The 23,361-nt window shown below is 39.2% G+C and overlaps 2 protein-coding genes across 4 annotated transcripts in view; one reads left to right on the top strand and one right to left on the bottom strand.

Moving 5' to 3' along the window:
* LOC101703649 (nuclear envelope pore membrane protein POM 121-like) overlaps positions 1-23,361 on the bottom strand; it is a 78,732-nt gene that overhangs the window by 29,292 nt on the left and 26,079 nt on the right. The window contains exon 2 of one of the 3 annotated variants that reach the window (XR_015444891.1): positions 6,553-6,652. The exons of the other annotated variants lie outside the window; for them this stretch is intronic. The gene's annotated coding sequence lies outside the window, so the exon portion shown is untranslated. The remainder of the gene's footprint in view (positions 1-6,552; positions 6,653-23,361) is intronic. 3 annotated transcript variants of the gene reach the window in all.
* On the top strand, positions 9,542-18,325 carry LOC101704022 (uncharacterized). The gene is made up of 4 exons (XM_013065302.3): positions 9,542-9,676; positions 14,371-14,497; positions 14,789-14,849; positions 16,284-18,325. The coding sequence occupies exons 1-4, from the start codon at positions 9,674-9,676 to the stop codon at positions 17,509-17,511; spliced, it is 1,419 nt and encodes a 472-aa protein (XP_012920756.1). The 5' UTR covers positions 9,542-9,673; the 3' UTR covers positions 17,512-18,325.

The raw sequence follows: 23,361 nt of genomic DNA, 5'->3' as shown, positions 1-23,361 counted from the left end.
CACTTTCTACATCCTGCCAGATCTGACTTCTAAGAGTTTGTTTTATTAAACAAATTTCTATCTATGTTCATACTTTTTTCTTCTATTATCTTTATCCAGTTTTAGGATTAGCACAATGTTGAGTTCCTAAAATGAGGGGAGAAGTGTTCCTTCTTTTTTCTGCTTTAATTGTTTGATATAATTTATCAGTTAAAATGTTTATGAGCCTGTTTTTGTCATATAGGTAGGTTTTCAAGCTAGGAATATACTTTCTTTAATAGGTGCTATTCAAATTTTATATTTCCTCCAGAGTTAGTTTCATTAATTTGTCTTCTAAGTTACTTCTTAGAAGTTGTCAAATTTATTTCAAAAAAGATTTTTATAATATGCTTTCTATATCCTTTTAAATTCTGTAAAATCTGTGGTAATGTCTCCTAGACCTTAATATTGTAAATTAAAAAATGTATAACTGATACTGTGCAACAGAAAGAAAAGGTCTAAAAGAGCAGGGGAATTGGGAGGGGTGGGGAAGGGAAAAAGGGAAAGGAAAAAATGAGAAGAGGAAAAAAATGGAAACAAGGTCTTTGCAAACAGGGAAGGGTGGAGGGGGTGAAGGGAGGGCAAGGGAAGGGGAAAAAAAATAAGAACCAAGAGACTCATGTAATGGTACAAGATCCCAATGATGAATGTAACTGTATTCTATACCTAAAATGTACCAATAAAGTTAATGAGGAAAAAAAATTAGTAAGGAACGGAGGGTGGGGGTTTAGCTGAGTGGTTCCTCTGCCTGACTCACAAGTGCAAGGTCCCAAGTTCAATCCCCGGTACCAAAAAAAAGTAAGGAACCACGAGAAATCAATCCAGCAGCTGCTAGGCGATGCAAAGAAGAATAACATCAGAATGATCAGAGTCAATGAAGAAAGAGGAGAGAGTGCAGATGACATAAAAAAGACTGTTCACAGAAGTAAGGCAGAAAACGTCCCAAACAGGGGGAAAGAACTTGACATATAGATAAGTGAGGCATATAGGACTCCAACAACCTGTGATCAAAAAAAATCTACACATAGCCATAAAATTGTTAAGATTCCAGAAACCCAAAAGAAGAACAAAATTCTATAAGCAGTTAGAGAAAAGAAATAAATCACCTACAAAGGAAAGCCCATCAGAATCACAGCAGACTTCTCAATGCAAACCCACAAGGCAAGAAGAGTTTGGAGTGACATATTCCAAGCCCTAAAGGAAAACAGCCTCCAACCCAGATTGATGTACCCTGCAAAACTATCTTTCAAAATTGATGGAGAAATAAGATACTTTCATGACAGAGAGCACCTTAGCAACTTCATAAATACTAAACCAGCACTTGAAAAAATTTTAGACAATATCCTAGGAAAAGACAATGAGGGTCACAACCCCAGGAAGCCCAGCAGAATGAATCCATTGAGCACGACAAGAAATTAAACGCAAAGGGGGCAAATCCAACAAAAAGGAAAAGTCATGACAAGGATAAGTCAATATGTATCCGTTACAACCATCAATGTTAATGGTCTCAATACACCAATCAAAAGAAATAGAATGGCAGAATGGGTCAAAAAGCAAGATCCAACAATATACTGCATACAAGAAATACACTTAATTCGAAAAGAAACTCATAGACTGAAAGTTAAAGGATGGAAAACAATACTCCATGTGACAGGAACCTGAAAAAAAGCAGGAGTAGCTATCCTCTTTGCAGATCAAGTGGATTTCAAACCAACACTGATTAAGAGAGACAAAGAAGGACACGACAACCTTGTAAAGGGAACAATCCAAGAGGAAGAGATGACAATCATTAACATATATGCACCAAACACTAGTGCACCCAACTGTATAAAACAAATACTAATGGACATGAAAAATCATATAAGCACTAATACAATAGTAGTGGGGGATCTCAATATCCCGCTGACACAATTAGATAGATCAACTAGATAAAAAATAAACAACGAAATACTTGAGCTCAAACAAACTCTTGAACAAATGAACTTCACAGATGTTTACAGAGTGTTCCACCCCACAAAATCAGGATACACATTCTTTTCAGCTGCACATGGGTCATTCTCTAAGATAGACCACATACTCGCTCATAGAACATGTTTAAATAAGGGCAAAGAAATTGAAGTTATCCTCTGTATATTATCAGACCATAGTGCAATGAAATTGGAGATCCATAGCAAAAGAAACTGAAAAAATTTCATAAACACATGGAAATTGAATAACACACTTCTGAATAACTAATGGGTCACTGAGGAAGTGAGAGAAGAAATCAGACAGTTCCTTCAATTAAATGACAGTGACAACGCAACGTATCAGAATCTATGGGACACAATGAAAGTATTCTTATGAGGGTAATTCATAGCAGTGAATACTCATATGAGGAAAACAGAGCCCAATTAAACAACAATGCTGAACCTCAAGCTTCTAGAAGAAGAAGAGCAGGACAACCCCCAAGCTCATACAAAGGAGAAAATTATAAAGATCAGAGCAGAAATCAATGCAATGGAAACTAAGAGAATGATACCAAAAAAATCAATGAAGCCTAAAGTTCGTTCTTTGAAAGAATAAACAAAATTGACAAACCCTTAGCCAACCTTATTATGAAAAGGAAAGACAAGGCCCAAATCCATGCAATTGGGAATGAAAAGGATGAAATTACAATGGACCCAGTAGAAATCCAGAGGATCATCAATAACTACTTTGCAAACCTATACGCCAATAAGATGGAAAACACAGAACAAATGGACAGATTCCTAGATACATATGAATTACCAAAGTTGAACAAAGAAGATCTAAAATTTCTAAATAACCCAAGATCAACCAAAGAAATTGAAAATGTAATTAAAAACTCATCAACTAAGAAAAGCCCAGGGCACTGATGGCTTCACTGTGAAATTCTACAAGACATTTAGATAGGAACTACTGACACTACTGTTTAAATTCTTCAATAAAATTGAAAGGGAAGCAACACTCCCAAATTCATTCCTGAAAGCAAGAATCACCTTGATCTCCAAAGCAGAGAAAGACCCAACTGAAAAAGAGAACTATAGGCCAATCTCACTAATGAACATAGATGCAAAAATCCTGAATAAGATACTGGCAAATACAATGCAGAAGATCATCAAGAAGATCATACACCCTGACCAAGTGGGATTCATCCCAGGGATGCAGGGATGGTTCAACATATGCAAATCAATACATGTAATACACTATACCAATAAAGCCGAGGACAAAAGCCATATGATTATCTCAATAGATGCAGAAAGAGCATTTGACAAAATCCAACACACATTCATGATAAAAACCCTACAAAAAATTGGAATAGACAGTCTCTATCTCAGCCTGATAAAAGCCATCTATGAAAAACCAACAGCCAATATCATACTAAATGGTCAAAAACTGAAATCCTTCACACTAAACTCAGGAACAAGACAAGGATGTCCACTATCACCACCTCTGTTCAATATAGTTTTGGAAACATCAGCCATGGCAACTAGACAAGAGAAAGAAATAAAATAAATATAGATAGGAAATGAAGAAGTCAAATTGTCTTCATTTGCAGATGACATGATATCCTATGTAGAAGACCCCAAGAACTCCACCAAAAGTCTTCTAGATTTAATAACCAAATTCAGTAAAGTAGCTGGATACAAGGTCAACACACAAAAATCAATAGCTTTCCTCTACACGAACAACCGACTCACTGAGAGAGAAATAAGGCAAACAATTTCTTTCACAATAGCATCCAAAAAACTGAAATACCTAGGAATCAACCTAACAAAAGAAATGAAAGACCTCTTCTCTGAAAACTATAGCACTCTGAAAAGAGAGATTGAAGATGATATCAGAAAATGGAAAGGCATCCCCTGCTCCTGGGTAGGAAGGATCAACACAGTGAAAATGGCCCTACTTCCAAAGCTGCTATATAGGTTCAATGCAATCCCAGTTGAAATCCCAGCAGCATACTTCACAGACCTTGCGAAAACAAGCCAAAAATTCATTTGGAACAAGAAGAGACCCAGAACAGCAAAAGCAATTCTAGGTGACAGAGACATGGCAGGGGCTATCACAACCGCCAACTTCAAACTATACTACAAAGCTAGTGTGATAAAAAACAGCATGGTACTGGCAAAGAAACAGGCCTGAGGACCAGTGGAACAGATTAGAAGATGCAGAAACAATTCCAGATACACTCAGCCACCTCATCTTTGACATAGGAGGAAAGATAGCCTCTTTAATAAATGGTGTGGGAAAAATTGGGTTTCAACTTGCCAACAATTGAAACTAGACCTATATCCCTCACCATGCACTAAACTAAAATTGAAATGGATTAAAGATCTAAATATTAAAACAGAAACATTGAACCAGCTGGAACAGAGGTTAGGTAGAACTGTTGAAGACATTGGTGTAGGAAAAGATTTTATGAACAAAACCTCAATTGCCTGTAAACTAGCACAATCAACAAGTGGGATCTCTTCTTATTAAAAAGCTTCCGTACAGCAAGAGAAACCACCAACAGAGTGAAGAGACAACCCACAATGTGGGAAAACATGTTCACCTGCTGTTCCTCAAACACAGGTCTACTATCTAGAATCTATAAAGAACTTAAAAAAAAATCAGACCTCCCAAATTTAAAGACCCAATCCAAAAATAGGCATATGAAAGGAACAGACATTTCTCAGACAAAGAAGTAGAAATAGCAAATAAACATATGAAAAACATGTTCAACATCACTGGTCATTTGAGAGATGCAAATGAAAACAACGATGAGATTCCACCTCGGTCCAGAAAGAATAGCTGCTATCATGAAATCAACCAATAACAAATGCTGGTGGGGCTGTGGGGAAAGAGGAACCCTGCTCCACTGCTGGTGGGAGTGTAGACTGGTGCAACCACTGTGGAAATCCTTATGGAGATACCTCAAAGAACTAGGACTGGAAGTCCCATTTGACCCAGCTATTCCCCTGCTGGGGAATCTTCCCCAAAGAATTAAAAGAATCATACCACAGTGATAGATGTGCACCCATGTTCACAGCAGCACAGTTTGTAATAGCTAAAGCTTGGAAACAGCCCAAGTGCCCATCAGCTGGAGACTGGATAAAGAAAAGGTGGGGGTTTTGTTAAAATAGAGTACTACTCAGCCATAAAAAATGAAATTAGAGACATTTATAGCTAAATGGATGCACATTGAGGCGATACTCTTAAGTGAAATAAATAGGACACACGTGTGTAAATACAGAATAGTTTCCCTAGTGTGAGAAACTGAAAGTGTGAATAAGGATTAAAAGGTATAATAGATAATGTGAAATAGGAAGAAAAGGTGCAAAGGGGAAGGGGAAGTCGGAGGGGTAGGGGAAAGGAGAGAAGGGAATAGAATTAATATGAGAAAAAGAAAAAATGGAACAAAGTCTTTGTAGATAGGGAAGGATGGAGGGGCTGAAGGGAGGGCAGGGGAATGGGGAAAAATAAGAACCAAGATGGATTATGTAAAGGTGCAAATTACCAACGATGAATGTCATTGTATTGTATACCTTAAATGTACCAATGAAATTATTTTTTTTTGGTACCGAGAATTGAACTTGGGTCCTTGTGCTTGGGAGGCAGGTGGCAGAACCACTGAGCTAAATCCCCAGCCCTATCAATAAAATTAATTTTAAAACATACAGTTCTGCACACCTTGTTTATGGAGCCCAATAGCTTCTTGGTTTTTTTACAGCATGCCTTGTTTATATGGTACGGTAATTTTTGCTGATTGTACTATACAGTACAGTAGTGTAGTTTTATGCTCTATTTTGCATCACAATTCTGGATGCCAATCTTATGCAAATAAAAACAAAGTCATCAAGTTGGAGTTTCCTTGACCATTTCTTTGTTCTAATTATTGAAGTGTACATACTCTATACAATTCCTCATTTAGGGACCCATTGACTTAGTGACTTAGTCAAAGGACCATAACTCAATTGTTAAACAAGAAATACCTACTAGATTTGCCATCATTGTTTTTGCCACGAATAATTTCTATTGTAGTGTTTGCTTAACACTATTATATTTCCAGGATTCTTTCTACACTTGAGTAGTCAGAGAACCCACTTGATTATGAAAGCACAAATTCAGCTAAAAGTGTAGATGCTAATGGAGGGACCGTTAGAAGGGGATGTAAGTAGGGTTGGTATGGGACATGACCTGGGTGGCTGGTGGCTGTATATTTACCACAAGCTTAATTTGCACTATGTACTTGAGAAAGCTCTTGTGAAATTATTGTGTACTCACTATGCACCCCTCAGGCCCCTGACCTCTCCTCACCCCAGGAGCAAAGGCTTAAGACCCTGATTGGCTCAGATTACACCCATCGGTGAAATAGTTACTAACAGTTATTTTTAGAAACCAGTTTACCCCTATAAATATGAGGAAAGAAAGAGAGAGAAAGAGGAAAATACACAATGATAGTAAAAGATTTCAATATCCCTCTTTTTTGTTGTTTTTGTTTCATTATTTTGAGGCAAGGTCTTGTTATGTAGTACAGGCTGGCATTGAACGCACTTCATAGCATAGGTGAATTCAAGGCAATCCTCCTGCCTCGGCCTCTCAAGTGCTGAGATTACAGGCATGTTCCACAACACATGGATCGTCTTTTAATTTGCTAGAAAAAAGAAGATTTTACAAGTCAATCCACAATAACAACAGGAAAATATTTATTGGTTTCAAGTGTATATTGAAGAATATTTTCTTTTTTATTACTGCATACTTTAATTAATTTCACCCCTTTACTCCCTCCACTCATCCCTTTCCTCTCCTCCAGTTGTATACTTAGAATGTTTTCACAGACAGATGCGTAGTCTGAGCCACAAAACAAAAATAAATGGAGAAAGAGAGACAAACCAGACCACAGAGGAGAGATTCGAGAGTCATGGGCCCTCAGCCTGAGAAGGATCAAAAAGAGGCAGAGGAGAGCAGAATTACAGACAAATACTTCAGTAAAAAGAGTCCTGAGAGACATGGTAAGGGTCACAGAACTGAGTCCAGTCCTTATCTTCCCAAGTATACTTTACATGATATTACACTTCCTGAAATGTTATTGTATAAAAAGTTTATGTCTACCAAAGTCCTAATAAAGAGCCCACAATAAACCAAGCTGATATTGCATTCTATTCACATCCCATGAAAGTATACTTCAGAGTGTTAAAAGCTCTGCAGAGTCACTCAGTAGACAAGACCTTTTGATAGTGAGTAGAACACTGCTATCCAGTGTACCTTGGGTCTTTCATTCAACCATTTCATCATTGTCATAAACGGGGGTTTTTTGTATGATGTAATGAGAAACATTTATTTTAAATAAATATAAGTGATGCATAACATACCCTATTTACATCACCTACAATAAAGCAATAAATGGAGACTGGCACTGAGATTTCTGTGTCTAGGGCATAAAGATTCAAGGGAAAGTGCAGCCATCTATGTACTATGGACTTCCTCCTGGCTAAAGTCAGATTTCAAATCAGTAACCCAGTGTGAGATTCAATATAATCTCTAAACTTCATATTTTGGAAATGAATAGTGATACAGAGTTGAGACAAGAGAGACTTATAAGGTGATGGGCAAATGAGTGTTTTGCTCTAATGAATGAAATGAATTCATTAATACGAAAGTGGGAGACTTATGACTGACATAGGCTTCTTATATAAACAGTACTACTTGTTACTTGGCATTCAATAATGTGTAGTGGAACACAAAGGATTTTACCTGATTTTTGTGCCATGCTCTTAGAATTTCCAGCCTCAAGATTTGTCTTTTATTTCTTTATTAATTTTTCTATGTGTAACATTCTGACATAAGAATGAATAGACTAGAGAACTCATATTCTTGAGCTGAATAAGAAAGCAATTATTCCCATTCAAGATGTCTACAAAAGTGACCAAGTTGGGAGTGGGAACTTCATAGCAGGCTGAAGTTGGGTGCACAGAAATCATTTAGCGAGGGATAATATATCAAAGAATGAAATCTCCATATGGAGTAAACCTCCCACTGCAAAGACTGAATACACTATCTGGAGACAAACATACATTTCAGGACTTGGGACATTATTCAATGTCTCCATCTTCAGCTGCTTCAAGAAAACCAGGGGCAATTCAAATGCACCTTAAAAGATCCTTATAATGATTCAGGAATTTAATGTCCAGCCAAGGTCCTGCATGTTAGAAGCACTCCCTTTCTGTGTGTATGATTACAGGGCATTGGGTGAAGGCTTGAAACTTTGATACTATTGTTGGAGGACTATTGCTGATATTCAGCATACATACTTAAATCCAAGCCACAAACACGCAGAAGGACCACCGAAGTGGGAAATGACCCATTACATCTCATGGGTTTTGTTGATTTTGACAGAGGAGGCGATCAATGAGCACACTACTATATACTAAAGAGTGAAGTGTTGGATAAGGGTAAAAAATGAGAAAGTCAAGCCGTATTATTTGGAGAATGTAAAACTCCTTAATGGATTGGGTTTACAAGCAGTCAGGAATAAGAGGTAAGTGAAAACCCATGGCCACGTTGAAACCCACGTCCACTTTTGGAAAAGAAATAGGAAGAATGGAATTGCATTTGAAAGTATATTGCACTGGGCTGAATCTGAGGTTGAGACTTGCCATCACACTGTGCAGATTCTATGCATTTCCTTTAATGATCTCTTGAACTGTCTCTTAAATACTCTTATTCTCTCCTGTATGCAATTTTTGTCTGTGGTTCTGGGACTGTGGCTCCTCAAAAAAAAAAAAAAAGAAAGGGGACAGTGATAAAGATAAAAATCATTTTATGAGCATGGAAAAGACCTTTTCTGGTGTACTTTAACTTTTATACTTGCTTTGCAGGATCTCAAAATTAAGGGTGAACTCTTGGTGAAGTATGAAGCTTGTCTAAGGGAGTTGGAATGTTTGCTTTTCTTTCATCTTTACTCTTTTGCAGAATATTGCTGTCATTTAACCCTAATTTCCTCATTTACACAACAATTGTGTTCCTCTTGGGAGGCATATATTCATTTTCTTGGCTCAAATTGAATAGATTGAGGGAGATAGTGTCAACATCTTGACTATGAAACCAGCTGACTCATTCCCAAATATTGACCTAATAGCCAACCTGCCATCCATTCCATTTTTTCCTATCGTGAACTGCACTCGTGCTGTTTTCTTACATCAGGAGATTGATTCTTCCATAGGACACTGACCATGGAACCTTCTGGGCACACAAGTGACCCCATAAGAGCACACTAGTCCATTGAAAAAACAGGGGCAGCTCTGGAAAGCCAGGAGTAAACTGCTTAAATACAATGACTGTTAGGGAAGGTGAGGTTGACATCGTGGGAAAGAGCCTGATCCAGAAGTTCCTGGGTTACAATCTATCATTTCAATTTGTCCATGCAGATTTATTTCTTTTCACTCTTGGCTTAGAGAGAGGTCAATGGAGCAGGAGCCAATCAGCGATAAAGAGGCGGCTGTACCAAGTGTCCAATCAGGGGGGCCAATGTAGGGGTGTTCTTCCGGTGTCATGGCGCTAAAGTCTGTGACCTGCACACGTTGCTTTGAGCCCCTCAGTTTGCTGGGCCACCTCTGTGGCTTCTACTGGCTGCACGCTGCATGGGAAGAACTCCGGGAGACCCTGAGGCCACGCAATGGTGATGTGGGGCCGAAGCGGGGGGTGAGAGGGAATCGGGACGAGGTCTGAAGGACGTGGGCAGAACCAGCTACGGGGAACTACAGCCTCCCCGCTTAGCTCCAGACCCTGAGGTTCTCCTGATCTTTGGTGCTTTTGTCCCTTTCTCCCTGTGCTAGGTCAGAGTTAGTTCCAGGTTCCTTGCATCCTGTCTCCGCTGACAGTCCCAGCCCACCTTGGCGTTTTGGGTGGGACCAGGCACAGGCTCATCTACACCAGTCTGGGAAGAGCCAGAGCGGGTGTTGGGGAGACCCTGATTCAGGTATGGGTTGCAGCCGGGTGCAGCTGTGATGTGCTAGGTCCCTGGTCTCATTCCTTTTAGTAGCAGATCCTGAAGACCTGACACTTATAAATGTCCGCAAGGCAGGGTCTCATACCCAGAACTCATCTCCTCAGACCTTTACCTTTTTTGTTGGTTTGTTTGTTTGTACCGGGGATCGAACTCAGGACCTTGCGCTTGCAAGGCAGGCGGTGGCACCACTGAGCTAAATCCCCGGCCCCTCTTTGCCTTTTTATATTGACAGTGAATTCCTAAATTTCCCACCACTCGGGGGTCTGAGGCAGGATTGCGAGGAGTTCGAGTTCAGCCTGGCCTACATATGACTTTAAAATTGGAAATTTTGTCTCTGTTGTTAGCTTAAAAATTGGGCAACATTATCTAAGTAGAATGGGAAGGGTGCTACACTGGAGTAGAAATGATTTCAAAGTATTTTTTATGGTAGTAGGGTTTTGGCCCAGGACCCCCCCAATATTGGGGGGGTACCAGGGATCGAACTTGGGTCCTTGCGCTTGCGAGGCAGGCGGTGAAACCACTGAGCTAAATCCCCGGCCCCCTTCTATATTTTTAATTATCATCATTTTGAATTTTGACACAGGGTCTCACTACCCTGAGCTTGAAGCTTTTATCCTCTTCCCTCAGCCTCCCAGAGTGATGTGATCAAGCACAATTCTATACTGTGATCACCGTGTTTGGTTAAATTAAACATCATCAATTATTTGTTTTTTATGTCAGGACTGTTGTAAATGTTTTCCATTGTGAATGTGTGGATGCCATGCTGAAAGACATCCTTGGAACTTTCTTCTCTGTGAATTTGAGGCTAGTTATGTGTGTGGTATTTTTTTTTAATGCAGGAGAGAACCTAAGATTACCATAATTTTTCAAACAGTAGAAGTGTCCATCCCTTTTATCATGAGCCAATTTGACGCAGTGTATTCATTTCTGTTAATGAGGTGACTCGGTGTGCCACCCCTTTATAACTTCAGAGTGATGCCTCATAATGAAAAACAACATCACCTGCTTGGACACCAATCTTTACTTGAAACGGTATACGAGAGGAGCGCTCTGAATTTGTCAAAGTTTTGGTCACTCTGGGTGGTGCACTGATTTGGGGCCCACCATTTTTTGTTGAAGAATTGCTTAGTGCTCAGCAAGCAATAGATGTTAGGATGCAAAAGAGAAATTGGGAAAACACAAAGGTCAACCTTCAACTGACTGTGGGTGTTTTGTCTCTGCTCAGAATTGAGACTGAGGACTTGAAATTTCACTCTGTGAAAATGGATAAGGAAGTGAAGAGGCCTCAGATTTAAATCACCTGACCTCTCGTATTTCCCTGCACAGTGTATTGTATATAACTTCGGGAGTGTATTCAACCTCTGAGTATGGGTTCTTTTGTGAAACAGAGTAAAGCAGCCTTCATCCTTAACCAGCTTCCCTTGTGTTTTTCTGCACCAAGTTGCTTGTATAAAATACAAGTTATTTTAATGACTTACGAATTTACTTTCGTGATTTAACCATAAGATTATGATTTTTCTAGTTAAAAATGGAGTAGAGAATTGACTACATCTGATGAAGCAAGGAAAAATTAAGAAGTAATTTTTTTTTTTTTTTTTTTTTTTTTTTTTCTTTGAGAATAGGGTTGCACTAGTTCAGGCTGACCTTGAACTCATTGTGTAGCCCAGGCTGGCCTTCAACTTGGGGCAATCCTCCTGCTCAGCCTCCCAAGTGCTGCAACTACAGGCATGCACCACCATGCTTGGTTTAAGAGCAAAAAAAAAAAATTTTTTTTGGATCGGCCATATGTGTGCCTAACGATCCACAGAATCAGGATGCAAGTGAACAAGCTACTTAGGGTTATTTCCAGTGCGTCTCTGATTTTATCTAGCTACCCGCAAGGTGAGCACAGGATGGATTTTCAGAAATCTTGGACTCAAGCAAAAATGTTATTTGGTTTCAGTTCTTTGGAGTTTTGAATAAGTTAATAATTGAGGTTAATATATCATTATCATGGTGAAAAGATTATTCATGGTTTTTTTGCCTCAATTTATTGCTCATAGGATTATAGGGAAATTCATATTTCAGGTACTTCACTCCCTTATTCCACTGCCTCTGGGCTGGGGTTATTTCAATTTGGCTTTTAAAATTTTTTTTTGATGCAATTAAAGTGCTATTATTGATTTTTGTTCTGCAAGTGCTTAAGAAATTAAAAGTTTTGATTAAGAAAAACTACTGGCATGCAGATAAAAAAATTCAAAATTTTTACAAAATATTCATATGAAATTTCCATGTACTATTTTACAGATAACAGTTTCATTGTGTTTGGCCAACATGTGGGACAGTTTTTTAATATTTGTCCATCTAATATATGTTACTGTATTTTTGTGGTTTTATCTTATGTTTATTACATCAAGTGTTGAACCTTTTTCACATACGGACTTTTAGCTTTTTTTTGGTAGCGGGCATCAAACTTGGGGCCTTGCGCTTGCGAGCCAGGCAGTGGAACCACTGAACTAAATCCCTGGCCCAAGCATTCTTATAATTTGTGCCACTGTGAAGCCTTTGTTATATTGTAAGATTTATAATTTCTAAGCCACTTATTTATACCTGATACCTAATTACATGGCAGATTCTTTTACATAAAGCTAGGGATATATTCTGTGGTACATTTTCTTAGTAATTCCGTTAGTTTTTTTGTTGGTACTTTAATTTTTCCAACATATACCATGATGTTATATGCAAGTGAAGCCAATTTTATGTATTCCATCTTAATCTCTGGATATTACTTTGTTCTTTCTTGTGTTTTGTCTCTATCCATTGATGTTATTGTGCACAGAAGATTGTACAGTCCAGCTTTCGAAGTACATACTTGTGTCTTCCTGATCACAAATGAAACAGATTGTGATTTCCTCCAGAGACACAGAACATCAGCTCTATCATGAATCAGTATTCTACATATATGTGGACCCATTGAACACTTTCTTTCCTGAAATCCATTTGTCATTCTATCTACTAATAGTAGAGTCTTGTGAAAGGTGGAATTTAAATGTCTTTCGTGTATATTCTTTTCTTTTGGGGGGGGGGGCACCGAGGGTCGAACTCAAGACCTTGCACTTGTGGGCAGGCACGGTGCCATTGAGCTAAATCCCCAGCATCTTTCATGTATATTATGTAAAATATCAACCTTCTCACTTAAAATATATTGAATGTTGTTAGATTTTTTTATACTATACAGCTATAAATTTTTAACAAGTTAAAGGTGTTATTCGTGACAATTTTTTTGAAGTTATCCTTTTTAGGAGGGGAATTTGAGGCAGCGTCTCACTTTGTATCTCAGACTGGCTTTGAATTTACTGTGTAGCCAAGACCTTGAACTCCATGGCAGTCCTCCTGCATTGGTCTTCCGTGTGCTGGGATTATGCACATGCACTACCACGCTTGGCTGAAGTTTTTTTGTGTGTGCTTAATTATTTTGTTTTATATATTGGTTTTCAATGCATACAACATATTTTATTCATCTCTTTCCCCTCATTACTCTCCCATATCCAACTATAATTTATTACATCTAAGTGCTTGCTTCGGCAGCACATATACTAAAAAAATTTATTATATCTAAGTGCAAGGTGACTATTTGGTGACACTGAGGTATAAAATTCAATGCCTCCCTTTCCCTATTTTCAATATTCATAGACTTGTTCCAGTAAAACTTTTTCCATTAACATTTTAATTATCATTCATAAACATTATTTGATGTTCAATTATTTTTTTACGAAGCCAAATTCAAGTTTCAAAATGCTGACTGAGTACAGTCAAAGGAAGAAGGACTCAATGACATGAATAAGATTTGAAAAGAGTTATTACCTGTGGTCTAGCAAAACCATTCACTGATATTCATCGGCCCCAGTGTTATTGGGTGGTGATCTTGTAGGCTCCCTCAGTGAGCTCTGTTTTAGAGGCAGTGCACAGGTTCCCATGCAGTGACCCAGCAGGAGGACCAGTGCTCCTCTTCTGCTGTTGCTTTAGCAATGAGTGGCACAAAATTGCTATCTAAAACAATGTGCATACACATGGGATTTAATGACCAAATATTAACAGAGTTAATATTTGAAGGATGCAGCTGCCATTCAGCTTTTTGTTTTGTTTTGTTTTCTATTTTTGAGATAGGTTCTCACTATGCAGTTCAGGCTGGTCTTGAACTCACTGTGTAGCCCATACTAGTCTCAAACCCATGACAATCCCCCTGCCTCAGCCTCCTGAGTGCTGGGATTACTGACATCCACCAACACACCTGGCTCTCAATTCAACTTTTTATGAAAGGAGTTGAGATATCCCACACTATGAGTCTTAACCTTCCTTCAAGAAACTTGTGTGTGATCATTTAGGAAGCAGTCATCTTTGAAGATGTGGCTGTGAATTTCACCATGGAGGAGTGGGCTTTGCTGAATCCATCCCAGAAGAAGCTCTACAGAGATGTGATGAGGGAGACTTTTAGGAACCTGGCTGCTGTAGGTAAGGATGACACCACTTTCTCATTAATTCAGTCAGAGAACATTGTTGCTCATCCGTGTAGTTTCATTAAAAAGAATGTGAAAACTTTTTTTTTTTTTGGTGGTACCGGCGATCGAACTCAGGACCTTGCACTTGCAAGGCAGGCGCAGTGCCACTGAGCTAAATCCCCAGCCCATGAAAACATCTTTAATATCTCAGGCCTGGTTACATTACACCATGAATCTAACTGGAATCAATTCATTTTTAGGTAATAATATAGTATCTCCTTGTATTTCTATGTCTATAATTCAGGAAGACCCTGGAATAACCAGAAAGTTGAAGAAGAGTTCAAAAATTACTGGAGAAATCTAAGGTAATTTGCACTCAAAAGGAAAAGGAATGTTCCTCAAGAGGGAGTATGAGAACAGAAATATCAGTAGCCACATTCAGATTTATTCAGTTTTACAAATATTCTCCAAAGATGTATATAGTTTTACTATGTATAATCTGACAACTGAATAGATAAATATTTCAGTATAGAAAACTGAGTTAGTCCTGATATGCAACAAGTGACATTGATGTATATGTATAAAAAAATGTTTTTTCATAATCACTTTCATGAAAATGTATGAAGTTGCATTTAGGTATTGTGTATAGGTGTATATGAAAAGAAATGAATTTTGAGTTTTGATAGAAATCCATCTTCAGGATATCTTTGTATACATACGAATATGAAACATTCAGTGTCTAAAAAAATTGCTAGCCTTGAAACAGTATTCAAAGCACAAATGAATACTAGTGTTGTAATGACAAGTATTTTCAAGCCATTTTCCAGAGAAATTAAAATTCTTAGAAGACACCCTCCGTCATTGTTGGTGGGAATGTTAAGGTTAGCAACTATGATAATCAGTATACAGACATCTCCAAAAGTAAAACTACTTCCATTTGACCCAGAAATACTTCTGGGTATAGTCCCAAAAGACTTAAAATCATCATGCTATGCTGATACATGCATACCCATTCTCAAAAGAACAATTTATAATAGCTAAGCCCTGGAATCGGCCTAGATGTCCATCATTGGATGCATGAATAAAGAAAATTGTTGATAGGCTCAGCGTGATGGTGCATTCCCCGCACTCTGGGAAGCTGACTCTGCAGGATGGCAAGCGGAAGCTCAGCCTGAGCAACTTAATCATCAAAGAGACTCTCTCTCAAACTAAGAAATAAAAAGCTGGAGATGTAATTCAGTGCTAAGACCTGTGTTTAATTCCCAGCACTGAAAAGAAAAAGAAAAAATGTGCTATACCATTGGCCATAAAGATGAATGATAGCATGTCATTTGCCAAAAAAATGGGTGGGTTTTCATCCTATAGTGTTGGGTGAAATAAGTCAGACACAGATGTGAAATGTCACATGCTTTCTTTTAGATGAAAAACCAAAAATATAAATTGAGGAGTAAACTTTAGGAGAAGCAATTAGAAAAGAAAGCCCTGACTTTTTACAGATGGGGAAGACAAATGGGGTAAGGAGAGAAGAGGGAGAGTGATGAGGGAAAAGGTACCAAAATGATCAGTATGTGATATATATGTACCAGTTGCCCAAAATGAAACTAAGCTTTCTAGGTTGTGAAATATGCCAATTTAAAATTGCCAAATGAAAACTACTCTTGGGAATGGCTGTTTTGAAGGTGTCCTCCGGGACATTCATGATCAGAATTTCTCAGGAGGCATCGAAGCAGAACTTGCGGTAAATCATTAATATGGAGACCCATTTTATCGCAGCTGTCTTTTTTTTGTTTTCTTTACAGAAATGAAGAGGTAGAGAAATGCTATCAAAATAAAGGTTGGAATCAATGTGAAGAAATGTTCCTTTGGACTCCAGTTGCTAATGTGGACATGAAACAAGCTGCTTTAAAACCAGCTGAAAGCCTTGCCTGCAGGAAGCCCCTGAGTGAGCATTTGTCCCTAAATGAGCCCATCATAGCTCACGCTGCACTGAAGACCTCTGGGTACTTGGGATCAGAAGGGAAGCTGTATAAATGGAATGCGCGTGGAAGAACCTGCGGTGGATTGCAGTCCTTTCAAAAGGATTCAAGGACAAAGACTGGAGAGATACCCTATGAATATGATCAGTGTGGGAAATCCTACTCTGATCTTTGTGAAAGAACTCACCTTAGAGAGAAGACTTTTATATACAAGAAAAATTTGAAATCCTCCAGCACACCTAGTGGTGTTCAGATCCATGAAAGAAATCAAAATCTGGGGAAACCCTATGTATGTAAGCAATGTGGGAAAGCTTTTACTACACAACATTACTGTAAAATACATGAAAGAAATCACACAGGGGAGAAACCCTATGTATGTAAGCAGTGTGGGAAAGCTTTTAGAACACAAGGTTATTGTAAAATACATGAAAGAAATCACAGAGGGGAGAAACCCTATGTATGTGAGCAATGTGGGAAAGCTTTCAGTAGGCGTCAACATCGTAAACAACATGAAAGATACCACACTGGGGAAAAACCTTACGCATGTAAGCAGTGTGGGAAGGCTTTCAGCACACACAGTTATTGTCAAATACATGAAAAAACTCACACTAGGGAGAAACCCTATGTATGTAAGCAATGTGGGAAAGCTTTTAGTACACAACGTTATTGTAAAAATCATGAAAGAACTCACACAGGGGAAAAACCCTATAGATGTAAGCAATGTGGGAAAGCTTTTAGTACAAAACATTATTGTAAAATACATGGAAGAATTCACACAGGGGAGAAACCCTATGTATGTAAGCAATGTGGGAAAGCTTTTAGTACACGACGTTATTGTAAAAATCATGAAAGAACTCACACAGGGGAAAAACCCTATAGATGTAAGCAATGTGGGAAAGCTTTTAGTACACATGATTATTGTAAAATACATGAAAGAATTCACACAGGGGAGAAACCCTATGTATGTAAGCAATGTGGGAAAGCTTTTAGTACACAAAGTTATTGTAAAATACATGAAAGAATTCACACGGGAGAAACCCTATGTATGTAAGCAATGTCGGAAAGCTTTTAGTACACAAGATTGTTGTAAAAAACATGAAAGAAATCACATGAGAGTAACCCTATGTATGTAAGCAATGTGGGAAAGCTTTTAGTACAGAACACTGTAAAATGCATGGAAGAATTCACACAGGGGAGAAACCCTATGTATGTAAGCAATGTGGGAAAGCTTTCAAAACACATGTATTGTCAAATACATGAAAGAAGTCTAACTGGGAATAAACTACATTTAAGCCTATTTTGAAATCCTGTGAAAATTTCTCATGTAATGGAGACCTATAGGAATAATACAAAAAATTAATTAATTTTTAATTAATACAAAAACTTGATGTCAGTATTTCTCCATAAAGAGATAGCCTAAAGTACATACATTATGTGTTTTTCAGTAAATCACTTAAATATCTGGATGATATATCTTTGGTGTTTAATATAAAATACAGAGTTGACATAATTAGGTATTATTGCTTTTTATTGTTAGGATTTTACCACTACCTTTCTTTTTATTTTTGGTGTATACTTTGTATTCTGTGTAATAAAAGGTATTTTTTAATTGGATGACATTTTGTATTAAGACATGCATTTTCAGAGACTTGTGAACATGTGTTTTTGACAAAGTTGATTTGTTTTCACACAATTTATAGATTAGCACGTTGTTTCTCATATCGTGACAAGACTCCTCCTTGTAGCCCAACATTGTATATTATATCTTGTACATAATTTTGCCTATTTTTCTTATTTGAGCCAGTATTATCATTTACATAAAATTTTGTTTTCTTACCATTAAAATCTTATTTTTCTTGTTTATATTGCAATGACTTTTAATTTGGTGGTAATTTTTCCACCGTATGTACCAAACATAACCCAAACTGCTGTGAGTTTCTGATTGCCACAGACCAGCAGGACCATAACTTCTCTCCAAAAGGATATCATGAATTATAGTAATCTCTCCAAAATTATAAATGATGGCATGATTTACAACACTTTCAACACTTTAAGTCACAACACTCAAAGGAATATTTGTCAGCAGTGGAGTTTGTTTTGGGGAGAATGATTGCTATTGAGTGTAATGAGGTAAATGCCTTTATTCCCTATGCTGTAATGCCAGTCTATCTTGTAATTATTATATTGAGACAGGGTCTCACTGTGTAGTTCAGGCTGGCTTTGAATTCATTATGTAGTCCAAGCTGGCCTCAACTCATGGTGATCCTCCTGCCTCAGCCTCCCAAATGCTGGGATTACAGGCCTGCACCACCGTGCCTGGCCATCATTATTGTTTTTATCTAATAAGCTGAAATAATGGCGTGAAACAAAACCTAACTCATAAGAGGTATCAGTCAGTTTTGTAAAAAGTGGAATTTAGTAAATTATGATTCGAATTGTGTTTTTTCCCAATTTTAGAGATACATTTTTACAATGCTATGTTTCATTCATAAGGACCACTGTCTGATGTTTGACATATGTGACAAATGCCTTCAAACGCACTGACGAGTCCAAGGTGTGTGCATGAGTCCTGGTTGGTCTTGTTTGATCTGTATTTTTAACTATCTTTTCAACGTTGAAATATTTTATAAAGTGTTTTATACAGTGTTCTCAAATTTAAAAACTCAATTTCTGATGGGATTACATTGTTACAAATTGATGGTGTCGTGAAAACATAAGTGAGTGATTCATTTTTAAATACCCATAACGCAGGGAACATTATAGCTTGCCCTAGTCTTAATTATGCTTAGACACATAAATCACCAGTTGTGTAATTATTTCTGAAGTATCTGTTATATTTCCTGAAATATAATACACTGCAGAGTACAGTGTCGATTTTTACCCACTACAACATGTGCCCAGCTTCCCCGCAGCAAATTTCTTCTTACCATCACTAGGAAGATATGCAATGTGTACTGCTGTTCCAGCTTGTGATGGAATATTAGAACTACACAATGTTTTCTCCTGAGAACATTTACTTTTGCATTATGTTACCATGAAAAACATCTTGCTGGGCTTGGTGATGGATGTTTGCGATGTCAGCAACTCCAGAGGCAGAGATGGGAAGAAAGCAAGGTTGAGGCCAGCCTGCCCGACTTAGTGAGGTCCTGTCTCGGAACGCATGGTGAGGTTCTGCAGATGTAGCTCAGTGACTAGAGACGCGTAGGTTGGCTCCCCAGTATCAAAAGTTTAATAAAAACCACTACACTTCAATGTTTGTCCTTTTCTCACTTAATGTATAAAGGTCTAAGCCAAATGTGATGATGCATTTCTTTAGTCCCAGCATCCGAAGAGGCTGAGATAGGGTGATCTTGGCTTTGAAGATGGGATTGGAGGGCGACTTAGGAAGATTTCTTAGCAAACTGAAACAGTTCTCTTTATATATGTATTTTAAGTTTAAGGAAAGAAACAAGCTTTCATTAAGAACATAGACCTAGGATGGGATTAAAAAATCACTTGCAAACCATGGTTCTGTGGCTCAGGAAGTAATCTTTTCATGGTAGCATTTGTACAGCAGCCATATATATGGCTGCGTCATAGATTAAAACATCAACAGTGAAACATGAATAAGACAGGCATTCCTTGATCTAAATATGGAGACATGAAAAAAATAGTTTTCTCAATCCTGTTCCTGGAGTCTTTGGAGGAAAATAAGGTGGAATGACACAACAAAGAATTACATAAAATTCAAAAACTGTACAGACATGGAAGCAAACAACAGAATGAAGAAATAACCTGCAGAATGGGAAAATGTTTTCTATCTACTCTTGGCAGTACTAATATCTAGAAAAAAAACAGCCAACTGAAATAAATGCACACTTCTCAGAAGAAGTACAAATTGTCAACTTCAGCCTCATAAAAATCCCTACTGTGTCAGCAATATACCTGCAGCTCTGTCTTGCCATGCTCTGTGTGACTTTAGGAGGTCATGAGGAATTGTCAGGCTGGGCAGGGTGTAAGGATGGGAAAAGATAAAGTTCCTGGGTCCTCAGAACCACTTTGTTTCAAGGGCAGTAGTGATTGCCCTGAATTTTTTAGATGCTTAGGAAGCAGAGCATCAAGTTCATGACATATGTTTAGAGCTAAGAGCTACTTGAAAGCTGGAATTAAATCCCTGTTTTCCAGATCATTCACACATTGTCAAAGTCATTACAAAGGGTATACACAAATACATGTGGCTGGCGTTACAGAGGAAGTGGAGATTTGTTGCCATCTCTGATGTAGTTATTGTCCTTCGGTTGTTTGTTGACATTGCTTTTAAAAAATCAATCCCGACTGAGTTAGGGCATGAGCTTATTTGAAAGGAATATTGAAATAGGGGGAACTATCCAAATGTAAATGACAGCACCCCCCCCGCCCAGTCGGATCCCTGCCCAACCAGCCCTGCTCCCTGCATCCACAGGAGCAGGGATAACAAGAAGCCAGCAGCCCTGCTGTTCTCACCACCACCCTGTTTATCAGTGATCCCCAGGCCCATCACCCAAGGAACTCTAAAATTTTCCACTCTCTCAACCAGGGCCCCTCCCCTACCTAAAATGCCCCATATAACCACGTGCACCCCCTTCTCAGTGCCAACGGCCTTCTCGCCCTTGGTCCATCTGCACCCAGATGGCAATAAACCCAGATCGCACATTGCTTAGACTTTGCCTGCCTCGGTGGTCTCAATCATGCCTCAGTCTGACCTTACAGAAAATATTGTAGAGAGGTAAGTTAACTAGATATCCTGTAGGCAGTTAGGGCCTGTCTTCGAGGAGCCAACATGGAGGACAATCTAAACACATTCACTGAAGGCCAGCATTGTAAAAGAAGAGAAACTACCATACCTGTGTGCTTCCCCTAAGGATGATAGCAGTGATTGATAGTCTAAGTATCAATCACCTGGGTGGGGGACCAAGACCTTACCCACCCCTTCCAGGAAAGATCCCTGACTGAAAAGCCTTGTGCACTTCTTACATGACTTGCTTCCCCACTGGATCCCCATCTGATCAATATTACCTAGGTGACTATACTTGTCATAATCTTATTGGTTGATCATAGTTTTGTCCACCTTGTGATTTCTCTTTGGATCATTACCTAAGTGGCTGTACTTGTAATCTTGCTAGTTTTTTCCCACCCTAAACCCGCCTCACCTCATGGATTTGTTCCCTATAACACCTTTGAGAAGCAGGATGAGCGGGTAACCCATTTTCCAGTCCCCCTTCTGTCTCTCCTAGACAGAAGCTATCTTTCTCTCAATAAAGTCTTCCCACTCTTAACCTCCGTTTTTCCTAGAATTCATTCTTCGATTTTAGAGAACACAAACTCAAGCTTCAAATATCTAGCAGGTATGGAGTTACATCTAATCCCCTTATATCATAAACATCTCAATCATTAGATTAAAAAGGGAGAAAAGAAGAGTCAAAGAAGCTGGGAGACAGGAGATGATAAAGGCGGTGACATGCCTGATGGATAAGGCCGGTTCCAGCAGGCATGGCAGGAAAACACTGACAAGAATAAAGACAGTAAACCATGTCCCAGCTGATGCAGTTCCAGGAAGCCTAATTACACCTGCAACCACCGCCCAACCCAAGAAACACGACCGGCTCTGTGACCTCCGAGGGGCTGGGGCTGGGCTGGTGCAGAAGAGGCTCCCTGCTGGCTAGCTCTGCACAGCCACACCCTCTGTGTCGCAGGGGTGGCTAATGGGTACCTGGTGGCAGTGAGAAACTGCATAGACAAAATATAGGGCTGTAGTTAAAACCTTGTCCTTCTTGTTTAAAAGATTTTAATTATGGGAACGACATTTGGGGCAAGTTACTCTCACCTCAGTACATAGGCTTCAGCTGGGCTCACTTCCAAAACAGGCCAATTGAGGCATTAACTCTTTTTTTTTTTGGTACTGGGGAATCAAACTCAGGACCTTGCCCTTGCGAGACAAGCAGCGGCACCGCTGAGCTAAATCCCTGGGCCCCAGGTGTTGACTCTTTACAGCCTGCACTGCTTACAGCCTGCTTTAGGCATAATCATTATTGTGGCCCCCTGCATGCTGAGCATAGCTCCATGACCCCTACTACCAAGCCACATCATGAGCTGCTGGAACTACTGTAGGCTGGGTGGCTGACTACATCCAATACAATCTCCTCTGGGCTCAGGTAGCAGCGCAGGGAACGGGAATCCACTCACTGGGGTACAGAGCATGAAAGCTAGCACACGGCTTTGTCTTGGAGCTCAGTGCTAGATTCTCCATAGTGAGACCCAGTGGAAACTGAAGACTCCCTCAAATAGGCCAGAGCTCACATACAGAGACTCCAGCTCAGCCCCAGTATCAAGCAGAGACCTGTGCATCAGGAGCACACACTCAAGTTTTGGGCGGCATCACTTCCAACCTGGAGTGGGCCTGGAACACATGTGCCCTTCCCCCAAGACAGTGCAGGTGCCTGTGGCTGTTAAGACTTGGGGGTGACTCAGGTTATCATCCTTGGAGTCCAAGATACAATCTCTATTATCTATCCCTCAACCATGAGCAGCCCAGTTATCGCCAGGCCATTGTGCACAGATGGGACTCTAGAACTGCCTCAGTAGCAGGTGAAGGCTTGTGCACCAGTGCGAAAGAGTCATGTTTTAGCTTGCATCACTTCCAGCTGCACCATAGCCCTCTGTCTGCCCCTGAGATCGTGCAAGTCCTTGTGGCTGTGAGAGTCAGGCATGATCCTGTTTAACTTTTGCCCAGGTAGCCAAGATCACCTTCACTAAGACTACCATGCCATGGTGCAATTCACCATTCACTATGGATAGGATAAACTATCAGGAACAAGAATTCTCTGAAATTAAGTGCTGGGCTTGTGAAACCTAACCTTTGGCAGATCTTAATGGCTTTCAACCC

The sequence above is a fragment of the Heterocephalus glaber genome, unplaced genomic scaffold (genome assembly GCF_053883595.1).
Source record: "Heterocephalus glaber isolate CG9 unplaced genomic scaffold, H.glaber_assembly_v1.0 deba00001606, whole genome shotgun sequence".
Lineage (NCBI taxonomy): Eukaryota > Metazoa > Chordata > Mammalia > Rodentia > Bathyergidae > Heterocephalus > Heterocephalus glaber.
The sequence above is the reverse complement of the archived record's forward strand: the minus strand, read 5'-3'. Positions and strand labels throughout refer to the sequence as shown.